The sequence below is a fragment of the Clarias gariepinus genome, chromosome 15, assembly GCF_024256425.1.
Source record: "Clarias gariepinus isolate MV-2021 ecotype Netherlands chromosome 15, CGAR_prim_01v2, whole genome shotgun sequence".
NCBI classification, from domain to species: Eukaryota; Metazoa; Chordata; class Actinopteri; order Siluriformes; family Clariidae; genus Clarias; species Clarias gariepinus.
In genome coordinates this window covers 5155811-5171152 of record NC_071114.1, presented here as the reverse complement: position 1 = coordinate 5171152, position 15342 = coordinate 5155811, and the positions used below count along the sequence as shown (strand labels likewise).

Genomic DNA, 15342 nt, shown 5'->3' with positions numbered 1-15342 from the left:
TCGAATCAGTTACGGAAGGCAACTGTACCCGAGGACAGAAGTGGTCACAATGTCACCAGTGCCGTCTGTCTCTCTGAAATGTGTGTGTGTGTGTTTGCAAAAGGTGCCAATAACTGATGAAGTAAGAAGGCACACGAAAGCATCGCTTTCTTCTGTAATTGTTTCCCAAAATACCAATATTATTAGTTGTAGTGTGATGATCACCTTCCTCGTTCCTTTCATCTCTGTCTCTAATAGCGACTCGCAAACCAACTCAGTGAATACTGCCACCTGCCATATCAGAGGACGAAAATACGCAGGTGTACCTGAGTACAGAGAAAAATTATAATGTAAACGCTTGCTAGGGGGAAGGAGGAGCAATCATTAGAGATACAAATCAATCATCCCTAGTACGAAAGTGCCCTGGAATGGGTTTGTCAAGATTGGAGTGGAGGAACTCAAGTGCCTTGTATCTCAAACCCAACACACCTTTGGGAGGAACTGGAACCCTTTGACCCCCTCTTACCAGCATCAGCACCTGCTCAGGTATTTGAACAGACACAACTCCTATACTCAGCTATACTTGGAAATCTATTTGGATGGCTTCCTGAAAGAGTGGAGCTTATATAGATGAATAGGGGGACAAACTTGTGAAATTTGGATGTTTGATGATTAGGTGGCCACAAACCTAATAAAGTGTTAATAAATGCAATAGAAAAAAAATCCAGCTTTAAGTGCGGTCACCATCTCTCAGGTGGGATGAGATCTCTCAGGGATCGAGGGCGGCATTCATCCAGGCTCCTAGGCGGTGGAATGAACTTTCTCTAGATGTCCTCTAGCAGAGACTTTGACTATCTTTAAATGACGACTCAAAACGCATCTGTTTCTCCAGTACTTCCCAGTTGTGTTGGACTAATGGCACTTAGTTATTAACCTAGTTAACCCAGTGTAAGTATGTATCCAATGATGTAAACATTAAAGCACTTTTTGTAAGTCGTTTTGGATAAGAGCGTCTGCCAAATGCCTAAATGTAAATGTAAATGTCAATTGCACAGTCAATGAACGACTTAAGGGAAAACTAACGGATGATTGTTAAAGATCGGAAAAAAACGCTAAGTTTGCATTTCTAGGATCGAGCCTAGAACCTGTGTGTTTCTGAAGCTGATTTGAGATAAAAAGAAAGAAGTAGAAGTGTGAGCTTGATTAATACGTTATATGACACGATAAAGCGCGTTGTTCTACTCCAAGGAAGGCGGCATACTAAGGGTTGGCCACTGGTGACACTGGTATGAGAAAGAGAAACACAAGCATGGAGCTCGGTGACAGGAACACGGGAGACGGGGCGGGCAGGGGGGTGGCGGGCGCTGGAGCGATGGAGGATGGGGTGGTAGCAGCATGGAGGACTAGGTGTGAGATGACAGCACAACACTGCCAGAAGCTGCCAGCGAGAGGACAACACAAGCAGCGAAGAGGTGCGAGAGCAGCGAGCCGGGGTTGGCGCCGATGCTGGTGGGAGGAATAGCGGTTTGGTGGGAGTGACAGGGCAAGGAAACGGAAGGCGGGAGGCAACACGCGGGAGATCCAGTTCCCATCCTTTTCATCAGGCTGCCCCATGCAATATTTATGCTTTCTTTACCCCCAGACAGTGGTTCTGCTTCTCCGCATTCTGTTTCAGTGTTTAGATCCCTGCTTCTTGCTTTACGGCAGAATTCCTTTCCCTTTTTTTTTTTTTTTTTTTTTTGCTCTGTCAAAAATCCGAAGTGACGATCAAAAATCGCGTCTGAAAATTCTCACCCTTCCACATTAAATATGCAGCTCATCTACTGCACCTAATGCATATGCATTATACCTTCGGGACTTACCGTTATGATAGCGCCAGCAATATTAAATGTCTGACTGCATGTAAATTTTATCTTTTTATTCTTTTTTTCCTCCTCTTTTTGTTTTTTTTCCCAGTCCAAGCCAAATGATAGCAATAGATAGATAGATAGATAGATAGATAGATAGTTCTGGTTATAAAATGCAACGTATTTTATTTTAAATATAATAATTTTAATAAACATTACTTGAGTGAGGACGGGTTTTCTTTTGGAGTCAGGTTCCTCCTCTTCCTTGGGAGGTTTTATTCTTTCGACTCCTTCGCCACCGTAGACCGTAGACCGGCGTGCCCGTTTATAAAGCTATACATTCATTTATTTATTTATTTATTTTTAATTTGTAACCATAATTTTTTGTTTTGTATAGCTGCTTTGTGACACAATGTCCATTATTATATATTATATAACATTTTAATCCAACTTCTTACAAAATTATAATCTGACTTTGTAACGCCTTTTTTTTTAGAAATAATTCTTTTTATTATAAATGCATTTATTACTAATTAACACTTTTATTATTAATAGTATTAGTTTAGGTTTTCCGTTGTCTGTTTTAATTGCAATAAGACTTTATCACTGTCAGTGTATATATCGTGGTGTGTATGTAATCATGATGTGATATTTTTGTCATATCGCCCCATCCTTAAAATCTATTTATTTCTTCATTTCTTTTTATTTTAGAGGGTTTTTTAAAGCTTTTTTTTACAGCACAAGGCTCACAATAGATATTGTTCTTCCCCTGCCTTACAGCTTCACAAATAATAAATGACACAGACCACAGAAACCCGATCAAATACCTTAGCACCCCGCTGCAGACCTTCTGAAATCTATACACCTCCAACACAACAAGACTGGAGGTGAGATGGCTAATCGGGGAACTGTTAAGGTTCGGACGAGGTTATTATTCCCAGGCTTTTGGTCATATAACAAATAAAAAGGGGAAAGAAATGAAATAAAATAAAAAAAGAAAGTTGACGTTTTCAGTGCTCGGTTCCTTTTAAACACCTACCTTAAAAAAAATAAAAAAAAATTAAAAAAGTGACCTCGGGATAGGCGAGGTAGTGTGAAGATCTGGGAAATGTGATATATGTATTGGAAAAAAAAAATCAATCAGTGAATTAATTAGTTGTTTAAAGAGAATAAGAGTGACTGAAAATGAGGAACAAAGAGCGAAAGAGAAAGAGAGAAAGAGAGAGAGAGATGAGCTTCAACACCTCTCTGTCTCCGGCGGTGCAATGAAGAAAAACACATGATAGCTTTTGTGCGCGGGAAGCGCTGCTTGTGCAGAGAGCAGAATCTCATTATCACTTCTCATCCGGCACGCAGGAGGAGCCGGAGCAGAGAGGAGAGGAGAGAAGGAGAGGAGGAGAGAGGAGGAGACGAACGGCGAGACGGTGCGAGCAGACCACCGCCTGTCTCTCTGCGGGGAGACTGACAGTTGGAGAGATTCGGCGCGGTGCAGATGTGGAAAGGGGGCGAGTGGCGAGAGCGAGCCGGCGAGGGCGAAGTTCTCGGTAAAACAGGAACAAGAAAAAGGGGGATGAACGGAACGAAGGACAGCACTAATCACAGCTCAATATCGCACGCTGATCATGACCTGTCTGACCAATCATGGCTTCTTGCTTTTCTTCATTCCGGCAGGTCGTTACGAAAAACGAACGACTCCCAAATGAGCCTGAATCTGGAATTGTTGAATCCTTGTTAAAAACATTTTGTTGAATTTAACAGGAATCACGTCGAACAGGTTTAGACAACTTTAAGTGTGTGGCTGATTCGTGCCAGACACATCGCAGTTCTGGCCTTGTGATGGCGTGTGTGTGTGTGTGTGGTGAAATCGTACACCAGGTCAGAGTGTAACTCTAGTATTAGAGATTATTAGCGCAGGACGTCGGCCATGACTACGCCTTAACAACACGGGGGGACACACAGCACCTTTAACTTTTTTGGTCGTTTTTTCCCCCCCAGAAACAGCCCTTAATGGTCAAATCCTAATTCGATCCGCGCATCAAATGTGCATCAAGTGTGTGTGTGTGTGTGTGTGTGTGTGTGTGTGTGTGTACGTGCACTTACCTGCGGTTGGAACACTGCTATGGGTGGCTGCTGGCCTTGTAGTTGGGCGTCCATGCTGACAGGCGCTCGGTGCCTTACACCCCTGTCAGAAAAAGAAACACACCAATAAATCACACGAACAAGTCGCACTTCTCACCATTTCGCCGCTCGCGCTATGCTCGAGGTACGCCTGTGAATCTGGTAATAGAATTAGAGCAGCGAGCTGCACTCTGGCAATCACATGCTTCCAAGGAAATGGCTGTCTGGCGTCACCTTGTCGCAGAACCCTAGCCAGTGAGAACACGACACCTACTGTGATAATGAGACCTGTCATGGAGCCGCCGAGTCGGAGAGCGGCAAGCGTTCCGTTTTAATCCTAAAAACTTGTCTGAGAAAAGGGAAGGGGAAAAAAAAAAAAAAAAAACTTATCCTTACGAGCACAACCCCATACATACAGTATACATATAAATGTGTGTATATATATATACACAGCTCGTTCTTGCTGTACCTTCTTGTACGAAACAAGTGCGTAAGTTCCCCTAAACACTTTTTGAACAGTGATTTGTTCGATCTTACACTCGTCCCCTGATTTAATCTCCTAATTCTGTTCGAATCCAACAAAAGACAATAAAACCTGGAAACGGTTAAACGTCTCGAGCGGAAAAAAAGGAATAAAATTAACTTTGCTTGGTGACAGAACAAATACAAAAGGCGGCGCCAGCGGCGGCGTGCTCGCGAGCTCGCGGCTGTAGATGGGCCTGTACACGGCAGCCATCAAAAATTTTAATGATCCGTCAGTTGTCACACGAGGGTGTTGCACGGCACGGGGAAGCTCAGTGCTCTGCCATAGCAAGCAAAGATATATGAAGAGAAAAGAACTAAACCCCCCTACACACACACACACACACACACACACACACTCACCTTCATATAAAAAAAAAAAAAGGCCATTTGCATGTCGCTCACCTCAGAGCGCATCCGCCCCCGCCATGTCGTCAGGAGTGTGGAGAGCATGAAGCTGGAGCCAATTAAAATGCTTCATGCTGGAGAACGGAGCCGTACAGCCCAAGCTGTCACCACGGCAAAATAAAACCTGCCTCATTCTTTTTTTTTTTTTTTTTTTGTGAAGGTTAATAATGCTAATTAAGCCCAAAACTCCGGCCTGCGGGTTTGAGTGGCAGGTTTAGGATGACACCGTGTCTTTGGCATTGTTTACTCGCAACTCTAGTTCCCGGGGTTAACCCTTTAAAAAAAAAAAATCAGACAGACAGAATTGACTTCGCAGAGGATGATTAACAAAGGGGCGAATTTTGCTTGCAATGTTTTTGAAGGATCCTCAGGACCTTCAGATGATTAACTAGAAGAGAAAAAAAACAGTGTGTGAGGTGGCATTTTGGATCAGACATTCCTCAATACCATCACTCTCTCACACAATCTCTATACCGCTTGGCCGCTTGTTCAGGGTCACGAGAAGCCTGGAGCCTATCCGAGAGGAGCGTCCATGCGCACTCACACACTAAGGGCAATTTTAGGAACGCCAATGATGTCTTTGGACTATGGGAGGAAACCGGAGTAGCTGGGGGAGAGACACACCAAGCATGGGAAGAACACGCAAATTCAACCAACAAAAACCCCTAGGAAGGAATCAACCCTGACCCGGAAGACCAGAGGTGCCACAGTGTCACCAAGAAGCAGTTATGGTGAAGCTTTCTAGGGGTGTACACCCACTCACACTACAGACAATTTTAGGAACACCAATTAACCTAGAGCGCACGCCTTCGGATTGTGGGAGGAAACCCACCAGGCACGTGGAGAACATGCAAACTCTATGCACAAAGTCCTCTAGATGGGAATTGAACCCGGATCCTGGGGACAAGAGGCCACTGTGCCACCAAGAAACAGTTATGGTGAAGTTTTCTAGACTGGGTACTCCCTGGACAGAGTGCCAATCCATGGGGTGTACATCCACTCACACTACAGACAATGTTGGGAACACCAACCTACACTACAAGAAACCCACCAAGTACAGGGAGAACATGCAAATTCCATGTATGCAGACTCCGAGGTGAGAAACATACCCAGACCCTGAAGGTGCGAGGCGACAATGCTACCCACTACGCCACTGTGCCTCCTTTACTAACATCAATAAAACCAGTAATCAAATAACCAGCTTATATTCCGCAGTATGCGTGCACCAGCGCTTTGCACACAGACCACGAAAGAAAGAAAAAAAAAGGAAAAAAAAGTCGAGCAGAAAGTGTGGCTGTGGCTTTTACAAGAACTTCACTAATCAGAGGAAGCCTTAAGCTTTTTTTTAAAAAGAAAAAAAAACAGGAACACAAGCTTTCCCTCTTAATGAAAGTAAGACTGAGTCATACTACAGTCACCAAAAATTATATTTTTCTTATTTTCTTATAAAAGTATAGTACCTGAATGTGTGAAAAAAAAGGTTATCACCTCTTGTTAGATCTCATCAGATTTAATAGTGAAGCCTGAGTGGCATCGCGTGAGCTGCGTGATCTGTTTTCCAAAGCCGAGGCAGATTTATTAACCGATGCGATGAAGTAATGCGCAAAAACCCTTGCTACTGAAAAGCAACTCGCTTCTTCTTATTATTCTTCTACTTCTTCTTATTTTGTCTCTGTACGTCACTGCTTTACGGTTGCGCAACTCAGAAGTGAGTCAATGACTTGAAGCACAGAGAAAAAGAAAAGTGAACGATGGTGTGAACAAACCAACAGTTCAGAGGGTTGAAAAATTATCAAGTATGAGGAACATCATCTGATATCTTTACTGACATTATACTGACTTTATTCATCCTAATAGGAAAAGTGTAAAATGATCCAGCCCAGGAGAGGGATAATCTGAGCGTTAGGGAAATCTTAGCCATGTGAACACCTGATCCGATGGTCTCTCAATTGGGAATTGATGTATTCTTTTGTTGTTCCACCTGGGGGGTTTACATCAGGTAAGTGACGAGTTTCCAGGAAGAAAATTTTGTTTTTATTTCTGATTGTTAAAATCCTTAAGAACCGACAGCTCTCTGCCCAGTCTTCACTTCATACTTCCATCCACTAGGTCTCTGGCTGAGGACGGAGCTCAGACTGGCTCGGATTTCACACGCAGTAAAGCCTCTGACCAATCCCAGACAAGACCTAAGTACTAAGAACCCAAGTGTCGAATCAGCGTCCATGTACAAAGTTAAGTAGAATGATCTAATCAGAATTATTTTAATCAGACGTTATTTCGTTCAAACGTAGCTCGTGGTGAACTCAAGAACTCGGGACGGTCTCTTCAATCCCAGGTTCAGCAAATCAAGACGTCTGCTCAGGACAATAACATCATATCTGAATCCTGTCACAATAAACACAGGACGCAAGATTCACTTGCGTCAATAGCAAGGCCCCATATACTCACCTCTATTGTCCACCAGGTCACCTTCTGGTAAGGTAACCCAAACCTAATTCATGTCTAGACAATAAGATGAGCTCAGGATAGGATCGAGGCAGAGCTCAAAGCAGTGTTCCCACTTCCTGATATACAGTTTGTATTAACGACTGTGTGAACCCGTGCGTGTCCTGCAGTGGACCAAATGCTGTCCCGAAATGTCTCCGTACATATTGACACTTTTTTTGTAAAACGCAACTTTATTTACAAAACATCGTCTACGTGATAGCCGTTTCTTTGTAAACACGCACACGTCTCTCATGCTCAAGACGAACCCGTGTTAACACATCTGGTGTGATTCATGTGATTGCACTTCGTACGTGTGACAGCTTCCTGATTCACCACGAGAATTTCAATAGATGCTTCTTTTGTCTGCCTGAATATAAAGCAAGTATGAACTAAGTGTTAACTTTCCCTTTTTGGGACACGCTGTAGTGTCACACCTAGATCCTCTAGAACACGCTTTAACAATATCTTTCTTATCAAACTGGTCAAAAACAAAGATGATCTTTATGATATGAAGAGCTGATTAGTTACCGAGTCGCCAACAGTCGGCTTAGCCGTGTACTCAAAGTGCGAAAGGGGAAGAATAAAAACAAATAAATGTTAATCATTAATTGTTAATCAATGAATTGCTGTTGTGAGTTTAACCAGTGATGGTTTTTGTTTTGCATAATATTTCTCCGTAGTTCACATGCACCACAAGAGGGGATACCTACAGCTCAGTCCATTCGCAGTCTCAGAAGTATTTTTAACAGTCGTAATGCCTTGATGTTTAAGTCTTTTTTTATTATTATTCTTTCCATTAAACATTTTTTGTGCTTATATTTTGAGCATCCTGCAGAATCACCCACTGTTCTTCTCAGGACTTTGTTGCACCTGCTTCTTTTTTGGCATGCCAAACCCGACAGCTTCCATTTTTTTATGTTTTCTTTTCTGGCATACAAATATCTTTTCATAACTTTTAATTTTGTGATGGAATACTGATGTCTGAAAATCAGCAATGACTTAATACTTAAGATCTGGAACAAAGTCTGTACTCAAAAACACATGGTACCCTAGTGGACTTTTGCACAGAAATTGAATTCAGGTTTTTTTTTTTTTTTTTTTGGAGTGAACACTCTCTTGAGTTGAGCTGTCTAGCATGTTGCTAACAAAACCCAAAACACAGGGACGTCTTGTTTAAATTTCTGAGAAATCTGATCTTGGGTAGCGCATTAGCACTAAGGACGGAACACCGATTTGTATTGTTGTTTAAACTTACTCATCTAACTTTCCAAACTTGTGCAAATTCCGTATGTCTAAAGTGATATTTGATGGAGAGAGGGGTGTCAAACTGTTCATTTGGGTTTTTCTGATGTGTCAGAACCAAATGTAGAACCAAAGTTAACATTACTTTTACAAAGCGTAAATTTGTCGCGCTACCAGAACATAGGAATTTTGTCGCAAAAATTTATTTATTTAACTCTCAAAATGCTCAAACTTTTATTATTATGCGAGTCACAAAGACAACCATAAAATATGTCATCACGTGTATCTGTGCTATTTCCTTGCCTATGTGACCCATTTCTCAATTTTTTGAGAAAAAAATATTCAGTTGATTATATTGCATATTCTCTATACGCTACAGATACAGTACGGGTGGAGTGGAGGGTTAGTAGGCTGGATCTCTGAAATGTAAAATTTATTAAAACTATCAAATATATAAAAAATATATATATGCTTAATCTGATTTGATATCAGAAATAATTTCGTATATACACAAAAAAAAAAAACCTTGTACCATCTGATATTTATGGCCAGAGCTCCAAGAAAAAAACCTCTAATCATTTTAAAATCTATGTTGGATTACAGATACAACCAGTTGTTTTCCTGATTTCATGATGAAAGGACGAGTGCTGATAAGGCTTTTGTGAAAAACCCAGACTAGCTTTCCACCCTTTTGGCTTCTTTACACGTCTCACTTTCGTACTTTCATGAGGTAATAGTTGTTTCCCAGCAGAAGTCAAGAGCACAGCCACACACTGCCTCGTGTCTGAGGACTAGGGTTGATTTATAACTGCTCGTGCCCACAAGTGGCCCAGGTCGTGCCATTACGCCCGACTCCTCACCACTATCTCTCCCTCGAGAAGCTTCTTTACCTCGGTTCCAGCTCAGGTTTCTCCTCTGCTTCCCTTTTAAAAAGCAATCAGAACGAACTGCTCCTGCAGACCTCTGTGTTTGTGTGTGTGTGAGTGTGTGTGCGCGCACGCCACCAATTTATTCGCCTGCTCTTTCATGAAGCACGAGGCTGAAGTGTTTGCAGCTGTGAGGCTCTCACGCTCTCCGACTCAAAAGGCTGCTTTCGACGACTTGGCACGGGAGCAATAGAACGCGCCCGTCTCGCCGTCTTCCCATTGTAGGCCGCCACTCGAGCACCGGTGTAATGAATCAGGCTTGACCTGGGGCTTTTGTTGGGCTGCCGTCAAGCCAGCAGGTGCTTTATAGTGGCGAGACGGAGCGGGGACGGTTAATTACGGCCGGACGAGGGAACGAGCCGCAGTGATGCCGTTTGATGACGAGGTCTCGAACGCCCCCGATGCAAATACTTCATTAGAGAAACCGTGGTTTGTTTCTCAAAATGACGGATTTAAATAACAGAAGCCGGTGAGAACATCAGCGGTGTAACGATACGACGCACCGTAACATCTTGTACCTTATTGTTTAAAACAGTGCGTGAGATACAAGTCACCTACACGCCGCTGTAGCACTCGTGCTGGAATCGTTTTGCAACTCGTTAACGATGATTTTTTTTCCCAATTAACCTTTGATTTAAATTATTACATCTAATCAAGGTGATTTAAGGGTGTGATAGTCATTTTTTTATCCTTCATGAACACACATAACCTTGTAGAATATGATTTAACACACAAAAAAAAAAAGATTAAACATCACTAAGGAAAGCTTTTTGGAAAACTGACCCTTGGTGTATTGGGATGCGCTTCCTGTCAAACAGTCTAAGTTCCATGAAAGACGCTAATGGGCGGAGCTCTCTCTCTGTAGATACATTAATCCATCTAGGAACTCTGTCCAACTAGGACGGAGGTCAATGGTGAGCGTATTTATTCCCATCTTTACAGGATCTCCGGTCAACATTTACACACTAATCTGCCTGTCTTTGGACTGTCTTTGGAGGAAACTAAAGTACCCGGAGGAAACCCTCCATGCACACAATCCACAAGGTGGGAATCAAACCCTCGACCCTGGAGGTGCAAGGCGACAGTGCTAATCACTACGACCCCATGCCGGTATGTACTGTATATACATACATCATGTTCTCGCGTGCTTGGTGCATTTCCTCTTGGGACCCTGATTTCCTCCTACAGTCCAAAGACATCTCCACAGTGGCATGACCACGTCCTCGTGCCCAAACTCTACTGTTATAGGCTTCAGGCCCCTGTGACCCCGTATACAGGATAAAGTAAGATAGAAGATGAATACATAATTAAATATGTTCATATAGATAGATACATTATTGATCCTGAAGGAAATCCGCACATACAGAGTCAGACAAAAAATCTGACCCTGAGTGCATATTTGTTAAAAACTTTAAATAGATGATGATTAGTTGTAAGATTCTGCTGTCTATTCAGTTATGGGTTTGAACCTACATACTATTTCTAAGGTTTTGCCAAAAAAAAAAGAAAGAAAGTTTTAATAGCGCTGTGTGCGATTTAATTGATCTGTTGCTGGTCAATTTTTAATGCGATATTGATTCATACTTCTACTTCCTCTTTAACTATACAAATAAACATACTACACAAACAAATTAACAAAATCCTTTAATATTTAACACGACTTTAGTAGAAAATCGTTTGCAAATACTCTCATTTTGAAAGAGTACTGCTTCTTCTTCTTTTTGAGTTTGTGTGTGGTTGGTGCAATACCGCCACCTAGTGGACTGGAGTGTGCAGCAAAAAAATTGCTAGGTATAATTTTTTTTTATTACTGCCGTTAAACAAGAAACAAGAAGTTACACAGTATTTTAGTGCTTATAAGATCCTTTTAGACGTTTTTATTCCTTTGAAACGTAAATAAAAATCTAAATCTCAGTGAAATAAATCTGACTGTAAATATCGCATAATTCAAATAATCGCAATGTTTAAATATTGGATTGAATCAACATTCTACCCAACAAAATATATATTTTATTTTTTTTTTTTTACCAAAAAGTCGACGGTTTGGTAACGGTCCGATCATCCACCGTGACTAACCCCGACACTGTCAGCTATCCTTAGCTGAACCCCCGAGCCTACACTCTTATAGATCGCCGTATCACACGGGTTCCTGTTTTTTTTTTTTTTTACTGGTGGATCTGGAGAAGCAAAATCTTGACAGCTAATACCACACATTCCTGCCAATCACTGCGTCCTCATTACCGCCAAAACTCTGCATATATCAAAACAAAACAACAGCTGTTGCTCGTGGCCTGTTTCTCACGAATATTCATGATGCAACAATCTCAAACATTTCATTCAACTACTTCTGAGCGTTCAGAAAGTTACGATTTTAAAAAGTTTTACAAGAAAAAAAGAAAGCGGGAAAAAAAACTTTGCCCAAAATGCATCAACATACTTTGGACTTGCTACTACACAAATCTGAAGCTTGAGCAAGTTTTCTGGTGCGTCCATCAGACAGAATTCCACAATTAAAAACAAAGAAAAACATGAACAACTCTCAGGGTCAGTCAGGGTCACCGGGCCGGGCCTGATAAAGCTGTCTGAAAGAAAAGCTATAAAGAAAGGGTCAGGGTCCCTTTCCTTAAAAAGACAAAAAAAAAAAAAAAAGACTGCAAGGCTGGATCAGAACGTTTCGTGAGGATAACCTTTCTTTGCACCGCCTTCGGGGAGATCCCTTTCACCTCCAGACAACTTGGAACGTTTCCCACACCTAAAACAGGCTTTGTCTAATCCTGTGTAACACCTAAGACAATTACAAAGACATCATCCGAAGTACAACTGTTTCCCTTATAGACCTCAGGTTCACACTTTTGCCATGTTCCAGTCCAAGTTTCTCATCCGCAGCCTCTTGAAAACATCCCTGCGACTTGAAAGGGGGGGGGGGGGTGTATGGGTCTCCACACCGCCTCACACGGCGAACATCCAAATGTGGCAAATGGCATCGTTACAACTTAAAAGGCACCGCTGAATCTGTGCACGGATCAGCACCAAAGAGTGGAAATGTTTTGAGTGACGGTCTGCCCAAGATTATTAACCAACTCTGATTGGCATATTTTACTTAACATTCCTGTAGGTTCGAGGGAAAAAAAGGCAGTATATTTTGTCAGGCTGTCTGAACACTTAACAGGACTGTCAGTCATAAAAGCGAAAGCAGGAACTCCAAGCTTTAATGTGAACTAATTGCAAAGATGGAGAAATTCTGTAGACACTGTAGGGAGGCGTCGCTACCGTTTTCTCAGACTGAGCATGGGGACGGACTCGTCCCGCGGTCATATTCAACCGGTGTAATACTGTCCTGGATGGCTCAGAGGTAGGTGGCTCTCCGGGTAGGTTCCAGTCACTGCAACTGCCCTGACCCATCCACTGGGGTAAAGGTCAACATCAGTCACGGGCCCAAGCAAAGATTAAAATAGGAGTCTCGGGTCAGGAAGGGGTAAAACCCATGCCAAAAATAACATACGGATCTGGCATTCCACAATAGCGCATCCTGATGGGGAGCATCCATAAGATCATCATCATCATTATACTGAATTACCGCAAGCACCAACATTTCCATGTTTTGCACAGAAGCTCCACAATTTAGCATAAAAGTCCATTAAAAGTTAACAGTACCGGTGCCTAAACGGTGCCTGAACCCAAAACAAGAAATCATTCTCCACGTGTGGTGAGTGTGATGATGCTCCCCACATCCGTTTCAAAGAACCAGAGAACGAATATTTCAATCGATCGCTCCGGCATTTAAGTGCCACCCAAACCTTCGTTCTGATTTGGTTCTAGTAGGTACCGGTTTAATAGGTACTGGTGCCATATTGGCAATAAGGTTTCAGTACCCAAACCTAATGTTAGCCGCCAACAAAAAAAAGAAATCCTAAAGTTTTGAGGGAAGCAAAACACCCAGGGAGATTGAACAGCTCTTAAATATGGAGTCAGATGTTAGAAAAAGGTCCTCATTCTGACTTATTTGTGGACGATTCCGTCATTATCGTGATCGTTTAAATTGAAAAATTCATAAACTTGCGAAATGATTCGAATCTGCTGAATAATCTTGTTCAATAATGAACGAAACGGGGACGAGCTCGAAAGCTACCAGAATCCCTAGTGACGCTTTGTCTCAGCCTCAAACTGAACACTAAAACTCTCCATACACTAGTTCCTCATACACTTTTTCATCGATATGACGGACTGGCTGTAAAGAGAAGAGTAGCAATAGCTTAAGAACCTCCCAGGGGACAGTGGGACAATAAAATATCCGGTATGTTTCTGTTTATTGTCCTCATGTCAGTGTAAAGTGAGTATAATACGGCACAATCAGGGACTCGATGGGATTCTACAACAATCTACTCTTCACTCATATGCAGAAGCGGAAAGCACAATAAAAGAGAACTCACAATTGGCCGCGTGGGCATTCACGGGGGAAAAAATAGACGTTGTATCAGTGTCTGAAATCTTGCAACAGGAAATACCAGAGAGACGGATTTTGCTTCTATGACGTGGACAGTGATATTTTCTTTTAATAGTCATTAAAAGCTTTGCCCACTCTTACACACCAGGCGGCAGCACATGGGGCGCTCACGTCCAGCACGAAACTGCCTCGAAGACGGCTAACTTAAACTTTCTTTCTACCGCTCCAGTCAAGGGGTCGCGGAGGACGGACGGAGTGGCTCGAACCCAGATTCTCCGGTCCATGAGCCTTATTTAACAAACCAAAAAGTTCCCCCAGTGGAACCTGGACGTTGGATGAGCATTTTAATGATGTCGTGATGATGTCCATTTAAAAGTTCAGAAGTTGGAATGACGCTGAGATGATGTTAGAATGAACAATCCAAACACAACATTGTGGTAACAATTGTTACCTTTATTTGGAACGATCACAAAGATTAACATCCACTCGGTGAGCGCATGTCCACATCCTTAGGTTTCTAACAGGGTTCAGAATTCCGATCTGAGATCAAGACGAATACAACAGCTTCCCACACACAGCATGTCTGTCTGATGTCACGCATCTTTTAGGGAAATTGAGATCACAGTTCTAGGATTAGGGTTAGACTTTTATGTCTTTCAACCAAAACATTTATTTAACTTTTATTCAATTTTATTCAATATATTAAAATGTGCCTGTCTACTCTTTCAGGTCTCTTGCAACAAAATATATTGCTTTTGGAGTTTAGAAAAACAGACTGTTAAAAATCTATATAAATAAAAAAAGGTTTTTGTTTGGTCAGAACTCTTTGATGATGCTAAAGATGCTTTTTCAATTACATCTTCACACTTTATACATTGGAGGACCGGAAACCAGTCTGAGAAACCTGTCTGTTTCTATGTCTGTCTGTCTGTATGTATATACGGCCGCAGAGTCAGATTTTGTCACATTAGACAAAACTGGATGGACAGAATTTAATGGGTCATTAGGTTTTTGCCTTGATGTTAAACCTGCACCATAAATAGAATCGAAATGTTAAGTAGACGGGAAGTTATGAGCGGTTATGTGCCGGATTACACCACAGCATCTAGCGCTTTTTTTTCCCCTTGAGGTGGGCTATACATGCCACTCAACAATGCCAATTAACGTGACAGTGTACCGTGTATACACAGAGTGTGTGGATGCCACAGAAATGACGATAATGCACCCACACGCCGCCACAATCTATATAAATAAAAGGAAGCTTTTGTGTGTACGATGGTCAGACAAAGGGGAAGTTATAAGCAGTTATGTGGCAGATTATGTACTGCACATGCATTAAACTTAATCTGACTGCTGGACAGAATTTAAT

The 15342-nt window shown here is 42.0% G+C and overlaps 1 protein-coding gene across 2 annotated transcripts in view; it reads right to left on the bottom strand.

The window, feature by feature from the left end:
- The window catches only part of LOC128542851 (serine/threonine-protein kinase Nek7), a 64731-nt gene that overhangs the window by 38835 nt on the left and 10554 nt on the right, over positions 1-15342 (bottom strand). The window contains exons 1-2 of one of the 2 annotated variants that reach the window (XM_053512983.1): positions 6363-6455; positions 3927-4008 (exon numbers count right to left, since the gene is read on the bottom strand). In XM_053512983.1, coding sequence (XP_053368958.1) covers positions 3927-4008; positions 6363-6379 — 99 coding nt within the window. In that variant the 5' untranslated portion in view covers positions 6380-6455. Of the gene's footprint in view, positions 1-3926; positions 4009-6362; positions 6456-15342 lie in introns of those variants that run through there. The other variant, XM_053512984.1, reaches the window with a different exon arrangement.